At 46.0% G+C, this 26,661-nt stretch overlaps 1 protein-coding gene across 1 annotated transcript in view; it reads right to left on the reverse strand.

Annotated features, from left to right (window-relative positions):
- The window catches only part of LOC126299163 (solute carrier family 28 member 3-like), a 407,308-nt gene that overhangs the window by 161,179 nt on the left and 219,468 nt on the right, over positions 1-26,661 (reverse strand). The window contains exon 4 of the mRNA XM_049990926.1: positions 5,286-5,360. Coding sequence (XP_049846883.1) covers positions 5,286-5,360 — 75 coding nt within the window. The remainder of the gene's footprint in view (positions 1-5,285; positions 5,361-26,661) is intronic.

Here is a 26,661-nt window from a genome sequence, read left to right on the forward strand (position 1 = left end):
GGCCTCCCATGTCCCCAGACCTCAGTCCGTGCGATTATTGGCTTTGGGGTTACCTGAAGTCGCAAGTGTATCGTGATCGACCGACATCTCTAGGGATGCTGAAAGACAACATCCGACGCCAATGCCTCACCATAACCCCGGACATGCTTTACAGTGCTGTTCACAACATTATTCCTCTACTACAGCTATTGTTGAGGAATGATGGGGACATATTGAGCACTTCCTGTAAAGAACATCATTTTTGCTTTGTCTTACTTTGTTATGCTAATTATTGCTATTCTGATCAGATGAAGCGACATCTGTCAGACATTTTTTGAACGTTTGTATTTTTTTGGTTCTAATAAAACCCCATGTCATTCCAAGCATGTGTGTCAATTTGCACTTCTCTATCTACATTATTCCGTGGTTTATTCAGTTTTCAAATTTATACTGACTTTTTGATCACCCCGTATATCAGTTTACACATCATACATAATAGGGGAACGTTGATAGCAAAAACTTCTTGACCAGTGCACGGTATTTTAAATTTTTACAGGAGACTAATAACATTTCATGTTGACACAGGCGATACATATTTTTTAAACAACAACGTACAGGTCTCCTGTTCAACCGACTGTGAGAAATAAAACGCTCTTCTTTGCTCTATTTTGAATATGTACGGTTTTGTTTTCTTTCTCGCATTTAGTTTCAACCACCATAGTAGGGCATTTAAACCATTAGAAAAATTGTTTGTCCCATACATAATCTTTATCACTATACATTTTTTAAAAGAAAATGGTATAATGTATATAACAATGTTTTGCTTTGGTTTCTCCCTCACGACGGTTTTCACGGAAAACAGAACATTTTCATTCATGGCTTATTAGCTTATGATTAGAATACTACTGTGGAATCTGAATTTGCGGTAACAGTAAACAAGGCTTGAAGTCAGAAAGAGCGGGAGTAAGTAGTAGATGGACAGGCTAAGGGGAGAGGATGAGATAGAGGGGGGGGGGGATGGAAGAAGTGGAGGAGAGAGAAGAAGGAGATGGAGAGAGAGAGGGAGGAGGAGGGATAGAGTGGGATGATGTGGAGAGGAGGAGGAGAAGGAGATTAGAACGTATATCCAACTCCCACACATGTTTAGCAACTGTGAATCATTGTTCGGTTCGCTAGTAAGAATTAAAAATAGCTACACAAAAAAGTGAAATAGATCGCGTGGTAGCAGTAAATAGTAATAAGATTAAAGTTTTAGTTTTATGTCGTTTTGCTATTATTACTGACTCTGGAAACTTTGTATAATAACTATCTTAATTAGGGGCGAACGGTCTGAGGTAGTTAAATTCTTAACATCTCTCAAGATGGCTAAAAAAAAAAAAGTCTTTCAGAATCTGTAGTTGATTTTAAATAAATTCATATGGTAGTCTACTATTAACTTATTTTACTGTACAAAAGATTCATGCTAAATTAGAACTAGCAAACATCCATGTACTATACAGGGTGGTCCACTGATCGTGACCGGGCCAAATATCTCACACAATAAGCGTCAAACGAAAAAACTACAAAGAACGAAACTTGGCTAGCTTGAAGGGGGAAACCAGATGGCGCTATAGTTGGCCCGCCAGATGGTGCTGCCATAGGTCAAACGGATATCAACTGCGTTTTTTTAAAAATCGGAACCCCCATTTTTTATCAAATATTCGTGTAGTACGTAAAGAAATATGAATGCTTTAGTTGTACCACTTTTTTCGCTTTGTGATAGATGGCGCTGTAATAGTCACAAACGTATAAGCACGAGGTATCACGTAACATTCCGCCAGTGTGGACGGTATTTGCTTCGTGATACATTACCCGTGTTAAAAAGGACCGTTTACCAATTGCGGAAAAGGTCGATATCGTGTTGATGTATGGCTATTGTGATCAAAATGCCCAACGGGCGTGTGCTATGCATGGTGCTCGGTATCCTGGACGACATCATCCAAGTGTCCGCACCGTTCGCCGGATAGTTACTTTATCTAAGGAAACAGGAAGTGTTCAGCCACATGTGAAATGTCAACCACGACCTGCAACAAATGATGATGCCCAAGTAGGTGTTTTAGCTGCTGTCGCGGCTAATCCGCACATCAGTAGCAGACAAATTGCGCGAGAATCGGGAATCTCAAAAACGTCGGTGTTAAGAATGCTACATCTACATCGATTGCACCCATACCATATTTCTATGCACCAGGATTGCATGGCGACGACTTTGAACGTCGTGTACAGTTCTGCTACTAGGTACAAGAGAAATTACGGGACGATGACAGATTTTTTGCACGCGTTCTATTTAGCTATGAAGCGTTATCCACCAACAGCGGTAACGTAAACTGGCATAATGTGCACTATTGGCCAAAGGAAAATCCACGATGGCTGCCACAAGTGGAGCATCAGCGACCTTGGCGGGTTAATGTATGGTGCGGCATTATGGAAGGAAGGATATTGGCCCCCATTTTATCGATGGCAATCTAAATGGTTCAGTGTATGCTGATTTCCTACGTAATGCTCTACCTATATTAGTACAAGATGTTTCACTGCATGACAGAATGGCGACGTACTTTCAACATGATGGATGTCCGGCACATAGCTCGCGTGCGGTTTGAACAGCATATTTCATGACAGGTGGATTGGTCGTCCATGCACCATACCATGGCCCGCACGTTTACCGGATCTGATGTCCCCGGATTTTTTTCTGTGGGGAAATGAAGGATATTTGCTATCGTGATCCACCGACAACGTCTGACAACATGCTGTTGAGAGCAATGTCGTTATACGTATTGCCAAATACATTCAGGTTGACGAACATCATTTTGAGCATTTGTTGCATTAACGTGGTATTTGCAGGTGATCACGCTGCAACAGCATGCGTTCTCAGAAATGATAAGTTCACAAAGGTACATGTATCACATTGGGACAACCGAAATAAAATGTTCAAACGTACCTACGTTCTGTATTTTAATTTAAAGAACATACCTGTTACCAACTGTTCGTCTAAAATTGTGAGCCATACGTTTGTGACTATTACATCACCATCTATCACAAAGCAAAGAAAGTGGACCAACTAAAACATTCATATTTCTTTACGTACTACACAAATACGTAATAAAAATGGTGGTTCCTATTTTTAAAAACGCAGTGCCATCTAGCGGGCCAACCATAGCGCCATCTGGTTTCCCCCTTCAAGCTAGATAAGTTTCGTTCTTTGTAGTTTCTTCGATTGACGCTTATTTCGTGAGATATTTGGCCTGGTCACGATCAATGGGCAACCCTGTAGTACCCGATATGAAAAGAATTACGTCATAGGTACCATTTTGTCTAGTGCATCAGCGATATCATACTGATGTGTTTAGATTATTTAGTTCGTGTAGTTTAAATGCTGTTCAATATATTTCTTGCTGGTGTAATCTGAGTATGCTGTGCCCAGATACAAAAGTGGGGATAACACCAATGCAAGGGTTGTGTGGAGACTGACAAGACAGGGCAGGGCAGTGTTATGAGAAACAGGCTGTCGTTCTGGGCAGCACTTGAGTCACAGACATATGTTGGACTTGGAGAAAACCTGTTTCTAGAGTGCAGTGACTTAGATATACACTCCTGGAAATGGAAAAAAGAACACATTGACACCGGTGTGTCAGACCCACCATACTTGCTCCGGACACTGCGATAGGGCTGTACAAGCAATGATCACACGCACGGCACAGCGGACACACCAGGAACCGCGGTGTTGGACGTCGAATGGCGCTAGCTGCGCAGCATTTGTGCACCGCCGCCGTCAGTGTCAGCCAGTTTGCCGTGGCATACGGAGCTCCATCGCAGTCTTTAACACTGGTAGCATGCCGCGACAGCGTGGACGCGAACCCTATGTGCAGTTGACGGACTTTGAGCGAGGGCGTATAGTGGGCATGCGGGAGGCCGGGTGGACGTACCGCCGAATTGCTCAACACGTGGGGCGTGAGGTCTCCACAGTACATCGATGTTTTCGCCAGTGGTCGGCGGAAGGTGCACGTGCCCGTCGACCTGGGACCGGACCGCAGCGACGCACGGATGCACGCCAAGACCGTAGGATCCTACGCAGTGCCGTAGGGGACCACACCGCCACTTCCCAGCAAATTAGGGACACTGTTGCTCCTGGGGTATCGGCGAGGACCATTCGCAACCGTCTCCATGAAGCTGGGCTACGGCCCCGCACACCGTTAGGCCGTCTTCCGCTCACGCCCCAACATCGTGCAGCCCGCCTCCAGTGGGGTCGCGACAGGCGTGAATGGAGGGACGAATGGAGACGTGTCGTCTTCAGCGATGAGAGTCGCGTCTGCCTCGGTGCCAATGATGGTCGTATGCGTGTTTGGCGCCGTGCAGGTGAGTGCCACAATCAGGACTGCATACGACCGAGGCACACAGGGCCAACACCCGGCATCATGGTGTGGGGAGCGATCTCCTACACTGGCCGTACACCTCTGGTGATCGTCGAGGGGACACTGAATAGTGCACGGTACATCCAAACCGTCATCGAACCCATCGTTCTACCATTCCTAGACCGGCAAGGGAACTTGCTGTTCCAACAGGACAATGCACGTCCGCATGTATCCCGTGCCACACAACGTGCTCTAGAAGGTGTAAGTCAACTACCCTGGCCAGCAAGATCTCCGGATCTGTCCCCCATTGAGCATGTTTGGGACTGGATGAAGCGTCGTCTCACGCGGTCTGCACGTCCAGCACGAACGCTGGTCCAACTGAGGCGCCAGGTGGAAATGGCATGGCAAGCCGTTCCACAGGACTACATCCAGCATCTCTACCATCGTCTCCATGGGAGAATAGCAGCCTGCATTGCTACGAAAGGTGGATATACACTGTACTAGTGCCGACATTGTGCATGCTCTGTTGCCTGTGTCTATGTGCCTGTGGTTCTGTCAGTGTGATCATGTGATGTATCTGACCCCAGGAATGTGTCAATAAAGTTTCCCCTTCCTGAGACAATGAATTCACGGTGTTCTTATTTCAATTTCGAGGAGTGTATTATTCTGAGACAAAGAGATAATTTTTCCATAGTTATTTCATCCCCACCGCACCTGAAGAACCTTGCTAGCCGTTCCAGCGTTTCTACTAAAAGTCATCACATGAAAAAATCTGCATATGATCGTTTAACGTGCAGTAAAAGGACTTACCTCATTTTTAAGACCGTTGAGATAAACTCAACAGTAACAATAGCTCTGGTTGCATGTCATTACTAGTACTACTGCTTCATAAACGAGGCGTGGGAAACAGCTGATGCTTACCGGTACTGAATGTGAGTTGTCAAGCCTATGACCATCGCCCATCAACTCTGCAGTGCTCCCAGTGGTTGCCATGTCCTGTAAAAAGAAACCACAGTTTCAGCTTGAGATCCTATGGCACTCTTCAACATGTTCTCTGCATATTTTGAACACAGATAACATGAAGCTCCTCACATCAGCTTTCCTTACAAACATCAAAAAAGTTTTGCATCATCTCGGTTCTGAGAGTTCCGGAACCTGTACAGAAAACTGGAATAGAGATCAACATAAACATCATGTCTGCCCTTTTTATTGCTCCTGAAAACTATGTATTGCATGTTGTACCACTATACAGCGACACTTTCAGAGGTGGTGGTGCAGATTACTGTAGACACCGCTATCTCTAATACCCAGTAGCACGTTCTCTTCATTGATGCATGCCTGTATTCGTCGTGGCATACTATCCACAAGTTGGTCCTGATTGTCCCACTCCTCAACGGCAAGTCGGTGTTGATCCATCAAAGTGGTTGGTAGGTCACGTCGTCCATAAACAGCTCTTTTCAATCTATCCCAGGCATGTTCGATATGGTTCATTTCTGGAAAATTTGCTGGCCACTCTAGTCGAACGATGTCGTTATCCTGAAGGAAGTCATTCACAAAATGTGCACGATGGGGGCACGAATTGTAGTCCACGAAGACGAATGCCTCGCCAATATGCTGCCGTTATGGTTGTGCTATATATCGGAGGATGGCATTCGCGTATCGTACAGCCGTTACGACGGCTTACATGGCCACCAGCGGCGTACGTCGGCCCCACATAATGCCACCCCAAAAAGGCAGGGAAGCTCCACCTTGTTGCACTCGCTGGACAGTGTGTCTAAGGCGTTCAGCCTTACCGGCTTGCCTGCAAACACGTCTCCGACGAAGACTGGTTGAAAGCATATGCGACACTCATCGGTGAAAGGAAAGTGATGCGAATCCCGAGTGGTCCATTCGGCATGTTGTTGGGCCCATTTGTACCGCGCTGAATGGTGTCGTGGTTGCCGTAGTTGCAAAGATGGACCTCGCCATGGACGTCGGGAGTGAAGCTGCGCATCATGCAGCCTGTTGCGCACAGTTTGAGTCGTAACACGACGTCATGGGGCTGCACGAAAAGCATGTTGCCGTTGCTGTCAGGGTTCCTCCGATCCATAAACCGTAGGTAGAGGTCATCCACTGCAGCAGTAGCCCTTCGGCGGCCTGAGCGAGGCATGTCGTCGACAGCTCCTGCCTCTCTGTATCTCCTTGATTCACTCCGAGAAGCCTGGACACTTCCAACCCTTTCCTAGCACAAAGTAACAATGCATACGGGATCGAACCGCGGTATTGAAAGTCTAGGCATGGTTGAACTGCAGGCAACACGAGCCGTGTACGTTCTCCCTGGTGAAATGACTGGAACTGATGGGCTGTCGGACCACCTCCGTCTAATAGGTACTGCTTATGCATAGTTGTTTACATCTTTGGGTGGGTTTAGCGACAGCTCTGAACATTCAAAGAAACTGTGTTTGTGATACAATATCCACGGTCAACGTCTATCTTCAGGAGTTCTGGGAACTCGCGTGATGCAAAAATTGTTTTTGTGTGCGTATTTTAAAATACACGCATTGACAAAAAAATTAAGCACCCAGACAACATAGTCGGATGTCAATGTAACTTATACATCTACATCTACATCTATATGGATACTCTGCAAATCACATTTAAGTGTCTGCAGAGGGTTCATCGAACCACCTTCACAATTCTCTATTATTTCAATCTCGTATAGTGCGCGGAAAGAATGAGCACCTATATCTTTCCGTACGAACTCTGATTTCCCTTATTTTATCGGTGTCAACAAAATATTTTCGCAGTCGGAGGAGAAAGTTGGTGATTGGAATTTCGTGAGAAGATTCCGTCGCAACGAGAAACGCCTTTCTTTTAATGATGTCCAGCCCAAATCCTGTATCATTTCTGTGACACTCTCTCCCATATTTCGCGATAATACAAAACGTGCTGCCTTTCTCTGAACTTTTTCGATGTACTCCGTCAGTTCTATCTGGTAACGATCTCACACGGCGCAGGAGTATTCTAAAAGAGGACGGACAAGCGTGGCGTAGGCAGCCTCCTTAGTAGGTCTGTTACATTTTCTACGTATCTTGCCAATAAAACACAGTCTTTGGTCAGCCTTCCGCACATTTTCTATGTGTTCCCTCCAATTTAAGTTGTTCGTAATTAGAAATGTCGTGCGACTAAGGCCTCCCGTCGGGTAGACCGTTCGCCGGGTGCAAGTCTTTCGATTTGACGCCACTTCGGTGACTTGTGCGTCGATGGAGATGAAATGATGATGATTAGGACATCACAACACCCAGTCCCTGAGCGGAGAAAATCTCCGACCCAGCCGGGGTCCTTAGGATTGACATTATGTCGCGCTGACCACTCAGCTACCGGGGCGGACTGTTCGTAATTGTAATACCTAGATATTTAGTTGAATTTACGGCTTTTAGATTAGACTCATTTATCGTGTAACCGAAGATTAAAGAGTTCCTTTTAGCACACATGTCGATTACCTCACACTTTTCGTTATTTATGGTCAACTGCCAATTTTCACGCCATTCAGATATCTTTTCTAAATCGTTTTGCAGTTTGTTTTGATCTTCTGATGACTTTATTAGTCGATAAACGACAGCGTCATCTGCAAACAACCGAAGACGGCTGCTCAGATTGTCTCCTAAATTGTTTATATAGATAAGGTACAGCAAAGGGCCTATTACACAAATCTGGGGAACGCCAGAAATCACTTCTGTTTTACTCGATGACTTTCCGTCAATTACTACGAACTGTGATCTCTCTGACATATCAGGTAGTCGTTTCATCAATGAAGCTTTACACTGCCTCGCACATGTCTGTTACTACAGATTGAAGGGACGTCGGAAGCAGCATATCGAGATAGGTGGACTTTCGATAAGCGATAGAGAGAATGCAGACGACCGACCCCACCCCGCCGCAACCCTCAGTTGTCAGTCGCACCAGTGGAAGAATACAAAGATTTTCATACACGCATGGGGCCATGTAAGTACCCTCTTTCCACCGCATTTTTGGCGTGTTTCCGTCAATTTTATTTATTTTACACAAATATTCTTAATTTTACCAGGTTTTTCATAATTACCCAATTACTCAAGTTCCAAAGCACCTCTCTCTCAACAAAACGCTTCATGATGCTATCAAATAATGACATTGCAGCTTGGTTCTCAGTTTTTATTTCACCGCTAAAACACCCCTTCTATTACTCTGCGAGTGCTATATACATATGGACAAATCGCAAACCTCTACTGCGCCGCGCGGAGTGGCCGTGCGGTTTGAGACGCCATGTCACAGACTGCGCGGCCTTTCCTGCCGGATGTTCGAGTCCTCCCTCGTGTGTGTGTGTGTGTGTGTGTGTGTGTGTGTGTGTGTGTGTGTGTGTGTGTGTATGTGTGTGTGTGTAAGTAAGTGTAAGACTAGGCACCGATGACCTCAGCAGATTGGTCCCTTAGGAAGTTACACACTTTTTGTTTTACCCTGCCTATATTACGTGACACAAATAGTGTTTCTTAGTGTGGGAAATAGCCATCAGTAGAGAGGAGGTGCAAAAACTACGTTCCTTAGCCGAAACACTTGATAAATTCTGTAAGATTTAATTATGATTGGTCATCTTTCCCTATATAGATGGGAGTCACAAAGTATACCCGCATTCGTAGAATAAAGCCAGAGATTTAACGATCTCACCAACACCTTTGATGGTTACCAACCCAACAAACGAATCACATCCATAGCAGCACTCTGCCCTCTGTTTCAAAACGAGCAGCCCTTCGTTGAAACTATCAGCTAAGGATCGTGGGAAAAAGTATAGAGGTCTCTCTATGTATCTTGTAACTATTCCTCAGTATTCCTTCCCTGCAACATTGTCTTCGATTTAATGTGGAACTGACCAGAAGTAGGAGGGCACTATAACTGCTACATTCGACGTCTTGTGAAGGAACAGCTGATTTCCACATAATCAATACACTTAGATATTTGGCTGTCAGTAAGAGCATAACATGTGTTCCTAACTTACACAGCCGATCGTCACTATACTATAGGCTGGTATTCTCATTCCAATACCGTAAGTGCCATTCTGCGAAGACTCTTCTGTACCAATCTCACTCACGTCACCCATACAATTACAGACTATCTCTCTAGAAGCACGCATGCATGCTGGGGAGGTTAGCACTCCTTATTGGTATATAGTAGATACGAGTCTGATATCTGATAGTGTGTTGATGATACAACTGACAGTTGAGAAGAAGAAGATGGAGTTCACATGTGCTATCAAACTGTAATATTGTTGTAGTGTTTGGATTCCATACCAAGAAGGTATTGGGAAGACATAAATTATTATATAACATAAACACACACTCCTAAGGCTACACCGTTCTGCAATTAAACATGCTATAATGTTAAAGCAGTTCGGTTTCCAACAGATTAGTCATGCGGAATTCAATGCTCTTAATATGCCAATGCTGTAAATGTATTTACAACACTTGACATACTTCACCCTGCAAGTTTTCAATCCCACTCACTGTGGTGAGAAACTTTAAGATGATAAAACCACTACCTTCTATACCAAAGGGGAAAAAGCATAGATTCTTTGTGATGTATGCACTATATAGGTTTCTGGAGGTGTATAGCACCCACTACTCACATCCTATTATAGTTCAGAAATTATGCTATACTCCCATCAGTCTCATAAAACGATCGTCAGCAACGGAAAATACATGAAACAACATCTTATGAGTAAATAGATAAATGCATAGGAGTATTGTTTGAAATGTGGAATTACGCGCCTTGCTGCATTAGCTCTGTGAACAGAGCTCAGTCTCTTCTACATACGACAACTGTCGTGCAGATGTATGGACAGAGATTGGAGTACTTCACAAACCCCAGTCACTGACTTAGAATCACTGCCGTTATGAAACTGAAGACTCAATTTATGTCCTAGATGTGGCTGGGAAATGGGGTACCTCGCTTACATCTTAGTTTGTTTAGAGGAGGGTGTCTAAATAGATTTTTCATAGGTTTGAAGGACATGATTCGTCATACATGCGTTGGAAGTCCTTTGCTGACTGTTGTATGGGGATGTTTGATGCTAACGTTGCAGATATATAGCCTTCTAAATCACACCAATAACACACAATTGCATAAAAGTCGCACGCAAATTATCCACACAGCTGCTATAGACCGAGAGAGCATTAGAAAAAAAAGTTGAATGTGTGATAAGTGATCTGCCACAACATCTCTCTGTATCTAGAATACATCATCTGCCTACCGTTAAATTCTGCCTCGTTGCAACCCCTCTCAAATGTGGAAAATTTGAGGGAGACTGAGAGTGTCTGCTTTGTGTAGGAAATTTCTTATAAATGGAAATGAGTATGTGATACGAAGAAGAATGCTAGGAAAAGTCGACATGGAAGCACAGGAAACTAGGGAAACAGTAAAAGATCTTGGACAGTAATTAGGCGCCTGGAACAGATTTTTAACGTAGATGACCAGCAAATGTAGAGTAATAAATCTATATACACTCCTGGAAATGGAAAAAAGAACACATTGACACCGGTGTGTCAGACCCACCATACTTGCTCCGGACACTGCGAGAGGGCTGTACAAGCAATGATCACACGCACGGCACAGCGGACACACCAGGAACCGCGGTGTTGGCCGTCGAATGGCGCTAGCCGCGCAGCATTTGTGCACCGCCGCCGTCAGTGTCAGCCAGTTTGCCGTGGCATACGGAGCTCCATCGCAGTCTTTAACACTGGTAGCATGCCGCGACAGCGTGGACGTGAACCGTATGTGCAGTTGGCGGACTTTGAGCGAGGGCGTATAGTGGGCATGCGGGTGGCCGGGTGGACGTACCGCCGAATTGCTCAACACGTGGGGCGTGAGGTCTCCACAGTACATCGATGTTGTCGCCAGTGGTCGGCGGAAGGTGCACGTGCCCGTCGACCTGGGACCGGACCGCAGCGACGCACGGATGCACGCCAAGACCGTAGGATCCTACGCAGTGCCGTAGGGGACCGCACCTCCACATCCCAGCAAATTAGGGACACAATTGCTCCTGGGGTATCGGCGAGGACTATTCGCAACCGTCTCCATGAAGCTGGGCTACGGTCCCGCACACCGTTAGGCCGTCTTCCGCTCACGCCCCAACATCGTGCAGCCCGCCTCCAGTGGTGTCGCGACAGGCGTGAATGGAGGGACGAATGGAGACGTGTCGTCTTCAGCGATGAGAGTCGCTTCTGCCTTGGTGCCAATGATGGTCGTATGCGTGTTTGGCGCCGTGCAGGTGAGTGCCGCAATCAGGACTGCATACGACAGAGGCACACAGGGCCAGCACCCGGCATCATACTATGGGGAGCGATCTCCTACACTGGCAGTACACCTCTGGTGATCGTCGAGGGGACACTGAATAGTGCACGGTACATCCAAACCGTCATCGAACCCATCGTTTTACCATTCCTAGACCGGCAAGGGAACTTGCTCTTCCAACAGGACAATGCACGTCCGCATGTATCCCGTGCCACCCAACGTGCTCTAGAAGGTGTAAGTCAACTACCCTGGCCAGCAAGATCTCCGGATCTGTCCCCCATTGAGCATGTTTGGGACTGGATGAAGTGTCGTCTCACGCGGTCTGCACGTCCAGCACGAACGCTGGTCCAACTGAGGCGCCAGGTGGAAATGGCATGGCAAGCCGTTCCACAGGACTACATCCAGCATCTCTACGATCGTCTCCATGGGAGAATAGCAGCCTGCATTGCTGCGAAAGGTGAATATACACTGTACTAGTGCCGACATTGTGCATGCTCTGTTGCCTATGTCTATGTGCCTGTGGTTCTGTCAGTGTGATCATGTGATGTATCTGACCCCAGGAATGTGTCAATAAAGTTTCCCCTTCCTGGGACAATGAATTCACGGTGTTCTTATTTCAATTTCCAGGAGTGTATGTCACATCACAAGCCCAGTTGTAGCCCCAGTGTTATCAGTAACTACCTTACAGATTCTTATGAAGTGTCCAGAAATGTGACTACGATAAACTTTATGTCTTCCTTAACGCCTACCAGCCTGGGAACTGAAATATACAACTACAGAATGCATCGAATGTTTGAGCCTGTGCAAGACTGTTTAAATATTTTAAACTGTAAAAAACAGTATTCACCATGTGCTTCTATGTATTGTCTACCAATCACAACCATGTGGTATAAGCTAGCAGATACCTTACAGGACAATTGCTGCAGGCCTTTTAAAATCATTGTGCAGTGTGACAGTCGAGGTAATATGAATATATGCATGTTGACTGTGTCTTGAATGCTTTCCTAGAAAAGAGAATCATCTCCCTCTAAATTGACATGGATCTGCGTTAAAAGATGAAAGAAAGTAGATGGAATAATTGGCTGAGGGAGGGTTGTAGCAAGGTAGGATTTTATGGTAAACTGATGATGCATTCTAGACAGAGGGACATATTGTGACAAGTCAGTTACTACACATTTAACCACTCTTTTCTGATGTTCTCTTGGGCTATGTTAGTTATGTTACATAACCTGCATTTGACTCGTATACAATTGTGTTCTGGGTGTGACTTAGAGAGCTCTCTACCTGCAATAGTTAATAGCAAACCTCCTCATACAACAGTCAGAAAAGGACTTCCAACGCATGTGTGATGAATCATGTCTACCAAATCGATGGAAAACCATTTCGGCACCATCCTCTAGACAAACTAAGATGTATGTGAAGTACTTCATTTCCCTGCCACATCTTCGACATAAATCGAGACTTCAGTTTCAAAACTGCAGTGCTTCTAAGTCAGTTTGTGAGGTATTCTAACCCCTGTCTATACGACTGCTTGACTGTTGTTGTATGCGGAAAAGACTGTGTTCCGTTCATGGATTTAGTGCACCATGGAATGTAATTTCACTGCTGTTTTTCATTTATTTATTTCTTCATAAGATGTGGTTGTATCATGTATTTTCCGTTGCTGACCATCATTTTATGCAATTGATGCTAGCATGGAATAATTTCTGGACCATAGTCGTATGTGAACAGTCGGTGCTATACACCTCTGGAAACCTATATAATACACGTATCACAAAGAATCCATGTTTTTTTTCTTTTTGGCGTAGAAGGAGGTAGTTTCTCACCATAATGAGTGGGACAGAAATTTTGTGGGGTAAATGTATGACAAGTGTTAGAAGTATATTTACTGCATTGGAATATTAACGCTGTTGCATTCCACACAAATAATATATCGGAAACCAAACTATTTTAACATTATAACATGTTTATGTGCGGAGTTGTGCAGCCTTAGGAGTGTGTGTTAATGTTCTATCATCCTTTCTCTCTTTCCAATAACTGCTTGGAATGGAATCCAAGCACTAAAACAATACTACAGTTTGATAACACAAGTTATTTACGTAAAAATTTTCAAGTTCTTCCACCTGGAGCTCCATCATGCATAAACCATCTGTTATATCACCACAACATGTATCAGGCTAGTACGTACTATATACCAATAAGGAGTCCTAACCTGCATGCATGCATCTAAAGAGATTGTGTGCAGTTGGATGGGTGACATGAGTAGGACTGGTTCACAACAGCCTTCGCAAAATGCCATTGACGGTATTGGAATGTGAATGCCAGTCTACACTACTAGTGTCGATCAGTTGCGCATGTTACGAACACATGTTACGCTCCTTCCGAAAGCAAAATATCTAAATGTACTGATTACATGGAACTCATCTCGATCTGTTTCTTCACAAGACATGGATTGTAGTGGGTACAGTGCCCTCCTACTTCTGGTCAGTTCCAAATTAAATCGAAGACAATGTTATAGGGACGGTTGGTTAAAGACAGGGGAACAGTTACAAGATGCATAGACAGACCATCTAGAGTTTTGCTCACGATCTTTAGCCGATAGTTTCAACGAAGGGCTGCTAGTTTTGAAACAGAGGGCAGAGTGCTGCTGTAGATATGATTCTTTTCTTTGGGTGGTAACCCTCAAAGGTGTTGGCGAGAGCGTTAAATTTCTGACTTTATCCCACGAATGCGTGAATACTTTGTGACTCCCATCCATCTAGAGAGAGATGACCAATCGTAATTAAATCTTACCGAATTTATCAAGTGTTTCGGCTAAGGAACGTAGTTTTTGCAACTCCTCTCCACTGATGGCTATTTCCCACACTAAGAAACACTATTTTTGTCATGTAATGTAGGCAGTGTAAGAGGCCTGCGTATGTCCACATGTGTTATAAAGAGGTACAGCCAAACTTTCAGGAAACATTCCTCACACACAAATAAAGAAAAGATGTTCTGTGGACATGTGTCCTGAAACGCTTAATTTCCATGTTAGAGCTCATTTTAGTTTCGTCAGTATGTACTGTACTTCCTCGATTCACCGCAAGTTGGCCCAATTGAAGGAAGGTAATGTTGACTTCGGTGCTTGTGTTGACATGCGATGCATTGTTCTGCAGTACTAGCATCAAGCACATCACTACGTAGCACCAACAGGTTAGTGTTCATCACGAACGTGGTTTTGCAGTCAGTGCAATGTTTACAAATGCGGAGTTGGCAGATGCCCATTTGATGTATGGATTACCACGAGGCAATAGCCGTGGCGCGGTACTTTTGTATCGAGACAGATTTCCAGAACGAAGGTGTCCCGACAGGAAGACGTTCGAAGCAATTGATCGGCGTCTTAGGGAGCACGGAACATTCCAGCTTATGACTCGCGACTGGGGAAGACCTAGAACGACGAGGATACCTGCAATGGACGAGGAAATTCTTCGTGCAGTTGACGATAACCCTAATGTCAGCGTCAGAGAAGTTTCTGCTGCACAAGGTAACGTTGACCACGTCACTGTATGGAGAGTGCTACGGGAGAACCAGTTGTTTCCGTACCATGTACAGCGTGTGCAGGCATTATCAGCAGCTGATTGGCCTCCACGGGTACACTTCTGCGAATGGTTCATCCAACAATGTGTCAATCTTCATTTCAGTGCAAATGTTTTCTTTACGGATGAGGCTTCATTCCAACGTGATCAAATTGTAAAGTTTCACAATCAACATGTGTGGGCTGACAAGAATCCGCACGCAATTGTGCAATCACGTCGTCAACACAGATTTTCTGTGAACGTTTGGGCAGGCATTGTTGGTGATGTCTTGATTGGGCCCATGTTCTTCCACCTACGCTCAATGTAGCACGTTATCATGATTTCATACGGGATACTCTACCTGTGCTGCTAGAACATGTGGTTCATGCACGATAGAGCTCCTGCACACTTCAGTCGAAGTGTTCGTACGCTTCTCAACAACATTCGGTACCGATGGATTGGTAGAGGCGGACCAATTCCATGGCCTCCACGCTCTCCTGATCTCAACCCCCTTGACTTTCATTTATGGGGGCATTTGAAAGCTCTTGTCTACGCAACACCGGTACCAAATGTAGAGACTCTTCGTGCTCGTATTGTGGACGGCTGTGATACAATACGCCATTCTCCACGGCTGCAGCAGCGCATCAGGGATTCCATGCGACGGAGGGCGGATACATGCATCCTCACTAACGGAGGACATTTTGAAGATTTCCTGTAACAAAGTGTTTGAAGTCACGCTGGTACGTTCTGTTGCTGTGTGTTTCCATTCCATGATTAATGTGATTTGAAGAGATGTAATAAAATGAGCTCTAACATGGAAAGTAAGCGTTTCCGGACACATGTCCACATAACATATTTTCTTTCTTTGTGTGTGAGGAATGTTTCCTGAAAGTCTGGCCGTACCTTTTTGTAACACCCTGTATACAGCACTCGCAAAGTAATAGAGGGGGTGTTTTAGCGATGATACAGAAACTGAGAACCATGCTGCGATGTTATTGGCTGATAGCATCATGAGATCAACACGATGAAGTGTTCTGTTGACAAGAGAGGTGGTTTGGAACTTGAATAATTGGCTAATTATGGAAACCTGGTAAAACTAAGAAAATTGATCTAAAATACATAAAGTTGACTGAAACACGCCAAAAATGCGGAGGAAAGAGGGTACTTACATTACCCCATGCATATATGAAAATCTTTCCATTCCACCACTGGAGCGACTGATAACTGATGGTGCACACAAAACGTGCTCTTGGGGTTTACGTCCTGCAGAATACTCCCTTATTCGAAATGTGGTTATGCATTGTAAGCCGTAAAAATGGAAGATGCGGTGTCCAAAGATTGCGGTGTCAGGATGACCACCACCTAGACACCAAAACACGCTGGTCGTATACCTGGCTGCAATGTGCACCACCAATATGAGGAATCAATGCTCTTGGTACCTTTGGAAACGTAACACTGAGGCATGTGCTACACCATCACTGTGGAACATTAAATTAAATGAATAGGTTAAAATGTGTGTGAAATCTTATGGGACGTAACTGCTAAGGTCATCAGTTCCTAAGCTTACACACTACTTAACCTAAATTATCCTAAGGACAAACACACACACCCATGCCCGAGGGAGGACTCGAACCTCCGCCCAAACCAGCCGCACAGTCCATGACTGCAGCGCCTTAGACCGCTCGGCTAATCCCACACGGCAAATTAAGAGGTCATGACCTTCGGACAGCAGCTTCAAAATGCTGCAAACTCTTCCAGTATACTTATGTTGTGATGTCTTCCATATTTTTGTCAATAAGAAACACCGTCTCTGCCTTTTATTACAGTCATCCTATGTGTTGAGGGAGCAGCTTACCTTACACCATGCAGTGTACAGCTTTCAGTGAGAAACAAAACAGGAACCTTATATTCTGATTGGCAGTCTGTGGGGTATGGTCTTCTCGAGTTCTCTACCAGGTGACGTTAGCAAAGTTTTATAGTTCCTAGTTTTATTCCATTGGATGTTATAAAATAACAAGGAGGGAGAGAGAGAGATCGAGACACATACACACACACACACACACACACACAGAGAGAGAGAGAGAGAGAGAGAGAGAGAGAGAGAGAGAGAGAGAGAGGAAGAGGGAGGGAGGGAGGGAGGGTGGGAGGGGGGAGAGGAAGAGTGAGGGAGAGAGGCTGTACTTCCAACAAAAAGTGATACGATTACAATGTCTTATTTCTAGCGTAGTAATCATAGGAATTCGACAAAAAAGATTAATTCAAGTAATGGGGATATTTATAGGTAATCATGTGAGATTGATGAATTGTAGGTGTTACGCTTCTGAATTTCTTTGTGTAATCAATGTATAGTCTGCGCGGTTGTGAATTTTCTCCTGTGTGGTAGTGTGCTATTTTTCTCGTTGTGATAGCTCCCTACCTAGTCAGTGATGGATGGAGGACTGGACAGCCTTCTAACTATGGAACCGTGCTGTTGGGACGTGGTGGGATTTCAAGCGAATTAGCAGGGGTCTGTGATTTGGCGGGGCACATCTCTTACCCGTCGAAATCAGGTGGATTAAAATGCTATACATCAAAGACTGGAGGGTTCGTGGGAATAGGGTAGGTAAGCGATACCCTGACGAAAAGGAAGTTGAGAGTTGGGCTCAATACAGTCTCTTAGCCCCTCATATTCGTCTTGTAAAGTGACTGCAATGAGAAAGTTAGGGAGTAATACGAAGGTTTTCACCAGCTGCGGCCCCGTATTTTTTCTTGTTTTTTCAATAAATAAAGGACAACATTATTCTGTTAGTTTTCTGTGTCTATAAATGGATGAACTGAGATGTTAATAAGTAGATTAAATTTATATCTACATCGATTGCATACCTCACAAGCCATCGTACGGTGTGTGGCGGATGGTATCCTGTAGCACTACTAGTCATATCCTTTCTTATTCTACTCGCAAATACAGCGAGGGAGAAAAAGACAATCTATATGCCTTCATATGAACGCTTATTTCTCATATTTTATCTTTGTGGTCCTTAGGCGAAAAGTATGTTGGTGGCAGTAGAAACATTCTGCAGTGATCTTCAAATGTCGGCCCTCAATAGTATTCCTCACAAGGAACATCGTCTAGCCGCTGGTGACTTGAGTTCACTCAGCATCCACCCACTGATTTGTAGGGAGCCAACAGGAACGCTTCTACTGGGCTGTATTCTGAGGGAACCGAGGTCTGCAGTCTTATACGCATTTGGAACGGGGCGTTCATCAGACGAGTGTTTCGCTATTGCTCACTGGGTCAGCCTTTCCAGGATATTTCGAAACGACATCTCAAAACGTTTCGGTTTGCAGGTGGGAAACTTATTGTTCAACATACTGGTATTTACCCCAGCGACATTTAAGCACCCTGCCCTTCTGAGAAGGATAGGACGACTTTTGAGAGTCTGGAACTATTAAAACCTGCCTGGTATGGAGAGTGTAGCTTGTTGCTGTGGTGTCACCGCCAGACACCACACTTGCTAGGTGGTAGCCTTTAAATCGGCCGCGGTCCGTTAGTAGACGTCGGAACAGCGTGTCGCCACTATCAGTGATTGCAGACCGAGCGCCGCCACACGGCAGGTCTAGAGAGACTTCCTAGCACTCGCCCCAGTTGTACAGCCGACTTTGCTAGCGATGGGTCACTGACTTCTACGCTCTCATTTGCCGAGACGATAGTTAGCATAGCCTTCAGCTACTCATTTGCTACGACCTAGCAAGGCGCCAGTATCCGTACTATTGATATTGTGAATCATGTACCATAAAGAGCGACGTTCGTCATTAATGGATTAAAGTTAAGTATTCCACCAGCTACGTCCGTTTTTCTCAATTCTAATTCCCTTGTCATGTTCCAGACCTCACGCCAACCTGCGTGAGCTAAACCGCGTGCATTTCGGCCTCCTTTAGGAACACGGTTGGCTCTCCAGCCAACCACAACAGTTGGCGTGAGTGGTACCGCCCTGACAAGTGGGTGGCGGTGTGGAGGTTCACGACCCGGTGGTGGCTGTGGCTGCTGTTCACATGCAACCCAGTGACGGCGTATAGGCGAGAAGGGTGGTTGGACCCGTCTGTCCCCATAGATCAACAGGTCACAGCAGGATTAGTTTGGGAGCGGTATATCAGAATTCTAAGTGACTTACTTTAACCAGCATGACAAGGCAACTAACAGACAGAATGTAATTACCTTTGAAAGACTTCAGCTCTTAGACGACGGTTACCACCCATTTTGGTACCAGACGATGTGACTATCTTTACTGTGGGAAGCTCCCAGAGAGGTGACCTCTCGCAAAAGCGTCTGTAATTGTAACCTGACGAGTGTAATCCGACTGCAGGAAAAAATTACTTACCATGAAATGGGACTCTAGTGATGAGTTTAATTCATTAGTCAATCAATTTTATATCAATTACATGCCGCCAGGCGGGTGGAAGCAAGGCCGAGAATGCCAAGAATATGATTCGCAAGTGGGAGTGACAATCAGACGTTCTTTCGTTATGGTGAGACCTTTTAACAAATTTTCAGTCTCCCAGCCACATAGGGGGAGATGGCCACCGTAATAAAATCATCTATATTACAGACTTTATGCAGTTATATGTAATATTAAACTGATATTTACGGCTCCTGTGCTGCTCTCTTGGTACCTCAAGATACTTCGTGGGTGATGAGGTCGTTGACATCCTTAAGAGAGTTCGAAAGTGAGGAGGCATTCTGTGACAGACGTAGAGCATGGTCTTAGCACTCAGCAGCAGCTCAGCACAGTCTTTTTCCAGCCAATTCATAAGTAATGGAGGGCAGAGGAACTGGGGGAGGGGTCCATGGATTCGAGGCGCTGGTGTTACAATGGGGAATAACTACTTGAGAGAGAGCGGAGGTAGTTTCTTGGGTATCGAATATCAAAGGACAGTGACTGCTGGTCCGTAGTTGCTGGACTGTGAAATGAAAGTGAGCTGCCACCTTGTGGCTACTGGATGATCGATCCCCAATAGGGTTCGAGGGTTGGAATAGGCCCAAGCTATTCCTGATTGTCGTAAGAGGTGACTAAAAGGAGTCTCCCACTTTTCGGCCTAATCATTTATGGTCCCCTTTTACGGTTTGATCTATACATCTTTCAAAATTATCCAAAGTGGGGGTCATCTGGGAAATATGCCTTGCGTGTGCCAGTATATGATTAGACGTTCTGCACCTCTTATTGTCATAGATCTTCAACTCCATCTGCAGTCCACCTATCTGGGATAGGACCCTTGCAGGGTACATCAACTTCTTCCACAGTCCGCTGCTCTCTTTCGCCCCCATGACAATTTTGGATTTCTCAGCCCCCAGTATCCAGCACAGTAGCCAGTCCATTGTGAGGGGTCGTCATGTACCCTCTTAGTCGTAGCCCCCTAAATACTCAGAGATTGCACTACTGACACCTGATATGCACCCTCCCCGTGTATGCCAAGGAGTAGATGCCCATTGTCTTGGGGCACCGCCGCACGGGATTAGCTGATCGGTCTAAGGCGCTGCAGTCATGGACTGTGCGGCTGGTCCTGGCGGAGGTCTGAGCCCTCCCTGGGGCATAGGTGTGTGTGTTTGTCCATAGGATAATTCAGGTTAAGTAGTGCGTAAGCTTAGGGACTGATGACCTTAGCAGTTAAGTCCCATAAGATTTCACACACATTTGAACATATTTTTTCTTGGGGCATCGGGACTCCTGGCAATGGTCATAGCGCTAGGTGGCCTTGGCTGTGGCTGAGTGGCGCCCGTGGGGAGAGCCACTGAATGGAGTGGTGGATCAGGGCAGATGGCCCGCAATAAAGTGGACAAAGTCATCTTTTGCAGGGGACTGAATGGTCCCAGCAGTCTCTAAGAAAGGGAAGGTAGAGTACAATGCTGCAACATACGACCCCAAATTGTTCCCATTCCTGGCTACACCATGGGAGGAACATAGGGCTATGGAAAGAAGAGAACCATATTCACCTCATTATTTAGTGTGCAGCAGAATCGATTTGAACTCCTTTCTGGATACGAAGCCTCCATTTTTTGTTGAGCACCCGGAGAATAAGTTTGCAGAAGTGATAGTGCTGTCCAAAATGCGCAATGGGTCAGTCCTGATTCAGATGGCATCCCCAGCCCAGACACAGGCACTACTCGCCTGTGATAAGCTGCGTGATATTCCTGTTTTGGTCACTGCCTATAAAAGCTTCAACATGGTCCAGGGAATTATTTTTTATCACAACCTCCTGTTGCAGTCCGACAACAAGCTATGCACTAGTTTAGAATGACGGGGCATTCACTTCATCCAGCATGTCTACAGGGAACCTAAAGACAACAGGGTTCCTACTGGTGCTTTCATCTTGGTCTTCGAGAGTGATTCATTACCTGAGAAGGTCAAGGTGATGGTCTACCAATGTGACATCAAACAGTAAGTTCCTGCATCTGAATGTTCCATGTGCACCTCCTCCACCCTGTGTCAGCTGTGGAGAGCACCACTCCCCATGCTCGCCAGACTGCACAGTACTCCAAAAGGAGAGGAAAATTATGGGGTACAAGACTGTGGACAGGGTGACTTACAGAGAGGCTAAATTGAAATATTAAAGGTTGATTTAAGCTGCCGCTACTACGACATTTTCGTCATTAGCGATGACAATCTCCTCGTCTAAGCCCTGTACAGTGGGACCTCAGGGCTGCCCAATTACACCCCCTCCCCATGGTGCTTGGGGGCAATTCTTCTTCCATGGCTCTCCCAACTTCTACTTTGGGGGTAAAACGTCAAAAATGGCTTTGAGCACTATGGGACTTAACTGCTGTGGTCATCAGTCCCCTAGAACTTAGAACTACTTAAACCTAACTAACCTAAGGACATCACACACATCTATGCCCAAGGCACGATTCGAACCTGCGACCGTAGTAGTCACGCCGTTCCAGACTGTAGCGCCTAGAACCGCACGGCCACTCCAGCCGGCGGTAAAGCTTCCCCAGACACCGAGAACATCGGTCCTCACATCCTATCCAGAGAAGCAACGGCCTCCTCCAGCTCCTCTAGCATGGAAGGCGTCCCTCAGAACTCTCCCTTCCAAGATCTCCACAGCTGCAAAAGTGGGAACTAGCCAGTGGCTGAAGGAACTACGTGCAGTTTGTCGTAGGACTTCACGCTCTTCCTCTGTCCCTCACACTACCTCAGGGAAGCCCTCCCAGCACGTCCCTAAAGAGCATTGAGAGGGCAAACCAATGAAGAAGAAATCGGTTAAGAAATGTGAGACTATGGTGGTCCCAACATCATCACTCCCTACCAGTACTGCGTCTGACAAGGTGGAGATCCCCCAGGGACCTGGATCTCGCCGATGCTTCAGACGCTAGTGTCCTGGCTACCAGCACTCAACCAATGGTGGCAAGTGACCCTGAGGCGTAAAATGCCTCCTTAGTCGCTTCATGCCTTCCCAGATAACTGACAGCGTGATTCTCCAGTGGAACTTCAGCAGATTTTTCCCCTACCTGGCTGAGTTACAACAACTCTTAAGAGTTACATCTGCTTTCTGTGTTGCCCTTCATGAAACCTGGTTTCCAGCAATGCTGACCCACGCCCTTCGTAGCTATCAGGGATACTACAAAAACCGTGTTGACTGTGGCAGAAAGTCAGGTCGAGTCTGTACCTATGTCCTTAACTCTGTCTGTAGCGACCCTGCAGCCCTTCAAACCTCTTTAGAATCTGTGGCTGTCCAGGTGAGTACAATGCAGGAAATTACCATCTGTACCACTTACCTTCCTGCAGATGGTGAAGTGCCACACTATCTGTTGGCTGCACTTATTTCCCAACTCCCCCACCTTTTCTACTTTTGGGTGATTTTAATGATCTTTTCCTTTTGTGGGGTGAAGTGAAGTCGACCTTTGTCTCCTCAATACAGGGGGCCATACACATTTCAGTGTGGCAAATGGCACATACTCGGCCATCGATCTATCGGTTTGCAGTCCTGGCCTTCTCCCGTCTATCCACTAGAGATCTCTTGACAACTTGCGTTGCACTGACCACTCTCCAACCTTCCTGTCCCTCCCCCAGCGTCACTCACCTGGACTCTTGTCCAGATGGGCTCTTAGCAAAGGCTGACAGGGTTGCTTTTACCTCTGCTACCACCGTTGAATGTCCATTGCATGGCAGCATCGATGAGGTGATCCAAACTATCACTATTACCATTGTTGCCACAGCTGAATCGGCAATCCCTTGTTCCTTCAGTTGCCCCTGGTAGAAGACAGTGCCTTGGTGGTTGCCAGAAATCACTACGGCAATTAGAGACCATAGACGGGCTCGCCAAGATAATAAGCGCCATCCATTCCTGGATCACCCCGTTTCCTTCAAATGGCTCCGTGCCCAGGTCCATCAACTCATCAAACGGTGGAAGCAGGAGTGCTGGGAAAAATATGTCTCCACCACTGGATCATGAACATCACCTTCCACAGGTTTGGACCAAGCTCAGGCGTCTGTATGGCTATCAGACCTCTGTGCTTCCACTTTGGTGTCTGACAATTACCGCCCCGCCTAGATGAATCTAATCAAACAGAGGGTGGAACGACAAAACCTTTCTTTTTTTCCACGCCACCCTGAGCCATATAGTGCTCCCTTCAGTGAATGGCAATTTCTCAGTGCCCTTGCCGACTGGCCTGACAGATCCCCTGGCCCAGACTGCATACATTCCCTAATGATTAAACATCTGTCAGCTGATTACCAGCACCACCTCCTGCCATCTGCCGTGTGGGATTAGCCGAGTGGTCTCGGGCGCTGCAGTCATGGACTGTGCGGCTGATCCCGGCGGAGGTTCGAGTCCTCCCTCGGGCATGGGTGTGTGTGTTTGTTCTTAGGGTAATTTAGGTTAAGTATTGTGTAAGCTTAGGGACTGATGACCTTAGCAGTTAAGTCCCATAAGATTTCACGCACATTTAAACATTTAAACTTGCCATCTTCTACTGTATCTGTAGCGATGGCGAATTTCAGCAGCAATGGTGGGAAATCTTACTCGTTCCAGTGCTAAGGCCTGTTAAGAACCCGCTAGATGTGGACAGCTATCACCCTAGCAGCCTCACCAGCGTTCTGTACAAGCTGCCCAAACATATGGTTGTGTTGGTTCCTTGAGTTTCAGAGCCTTCTTAGTCCATCCCAAGGTGGGTTTCACCAAGGGCGCTCCTCCATCGACAACTTGGTCCACCTGGAGTGTGGCATCTGATCGGCCTTTTCCCAGCGAAAACACCCTACAGCTGTCTTTTTTGACTTGACGAAAGCATACCATACCACTTGGCGACACCACATCCTCAGTGCTCTGCACAAGTGGTGCCTCTGGGGCCCACTCCCGATTTTTGTATGGAACTTTTTGTCGCTCGACACTTTCAGAGTTCAGGTCAGTGCTTCCTACAGTTCGCCCCATGTCCAAATGAAAGGGATCCGACAGGGCTCTGTCCTGAGTGTCCCCCTCTTTTTAACTGCCATTAATAGTCTTGCACTAGTAGTGGGGTCCTCTGTACCTCTCCTCTTATATACTGACGATTTTTTTATTTCCTTCTGGACCACTTCTATTGCTGTGGCTGAATGTCGACTGCAAGCAGCTATACAAAAGGTGCAGTCGTGAGCCCTCACTCATGGCTTTCTGTTTTCAGCTGCCAAGACTTGTGTTATGCACGTTCCGTCATCGTCGTCCTGACAGACCCATCCAGAACTTTACGTCGATGACCAACTACTTAATGTAGTAGAGACTTAACACTTTTTGGACTGATCTTCGATGCCAATTAACTTGGCTTCCCCATCTTCATCAACTTAAGGAATAGTGCTGGCACCATCTTAATATTATTCGATGCCTGAGCCACACCAACTGGGGCACTGCTTGCCCTACACTGCTGCAGCTGTACACAGCCCTTCTGTATATTCCCGTCTTGACTTTGTGAGCATTGAGTATGGTTCAGCATCACCCTCAGCGTTGCAGCTGCTCGACCCTATACACCACTGTGAAGTTCAGCTTGCAACAGGAGCTTTCCAGATGAGCCCAGTGAACAGCCTCCACATAGAAGCTGGCATTCGTCCATTGCGGATTTGACGACAGCAAGTGCTTTCGAATTATACTGCCCACATTCACAGTGCGCCTCACCATCCAAATTACCGTCTCCTTTTCCTTAATGTGATGATCTATGTCCTGTAATGGCAACCCAGATCAGGGATTTAAATTGCAGTCCATGTCTGGTTCCTTCTTATTGCACTCGACAGTTTCTCTCTACCAACCTCCCTGCAGATCCACTCACGAATGCTTCCATGGTCCATATCTCGTCCAAAGCTTTGTCTGGACCTACTGCAAGGCTCAAGAAGCTCAGTTCCACCTGAGGCCCCCCGCCGGCAATTTTTATTTATTCTCGGCGAGTTCCAGGGCTCATAAATAGTCTACACCAATGGCTCGTTGGCTTCGCTTACACTCATGTTGGCCATACTGAACAGTGCTCCTTGAAGGATGGCTGCAGTGTTTTCACTGCAGAGTTAGTAACCATCTCTCGCGCTCTTCAGCATATCCGCTCCTGTACAAGTGAGTCTTTCGTCACCTGCAGTGACTCCTACAGTAGCCTACAAGCTCTCCACCAGTGTTTTCCTCACCATCCTTTGGTAATGACTATCCAGGATTCACTTTATACCCTTGGAAACGGTGTATGTTCAGGGTCCTTCGTTTGGAACCCAGGACAAGTCGGGATCCTGGGCAATGAACTTGCTGACAGGCTGGCCAAACACCAAACAGGCTACCGATAAACTAACTCTGGAGATCTGTCTGCCAGATCTCCTATCTCCAATCGGCCTTCTGCTCTAAAGTTTTTGTGAACTGTGCACCCTCAATACACCAAATAAACTATGTGTTATCAAGGAGATAACGAATGTGTGGCAGTTATCCATGAGAGCTGCTCGCAGGGACTTTGTAGTCTTTTGCTGGCTCCGCATCAGCCATACTTGGCTAACTCATGGTCACATCCTCCATCACGAGACTGGCCTCAGTTTTGCTGTAGTTCCCACATGACTGTCGTCCACATCTCAATTTTATCCACTCTGTGGCGGACGTTTAACCTTCCCACCACACTGCCAACGGTGTTGGGAGACAATGCCTCAATGGCCGATATTTTTTTTTAAGTTTTACTCTTGAGGAGGGCTTTTATCACACAATCTAAGGGTGGGCGTCTAGCCTTGTCTCCCAGGCCTCCACCCCCCCCCCCCCTCAATTTTAACTCTTCCTCACTCTTTCTTTGCAGTTTGTTCGCCTTGGTGTTCGTCTTTTCCCTAGCTGTGTTCCACTAGATTCGTGTTTTAGGTTGGAGACTTTAGTGTGTTACAGAGTGGCTGGCTCATCCATTTCTAATTTTGCGATCAACCAGCTCAGGCTACCTGCTATATTATTTTAATACCTTCCACCACTCTACCTCTTTGTGTACGTTTTCCCCTTTT

The sequence above is a fragment of the Schistocerca gregaria genome, chromosome X (genome assembly GCF_023897955.1).
Source record: "Schistocerca gregaria isolate iqSchGreg1 chromosome X, iqSchGreg1.2, whole genome shotgun sequence".
Taxonomy (NCBI): domain Eukaryota; kingdom Metazoa; phylum Arthropoda; class Insecta; order Orthoptera; family Acrididae; genus Schistocerca; species Schistocerca gregaria.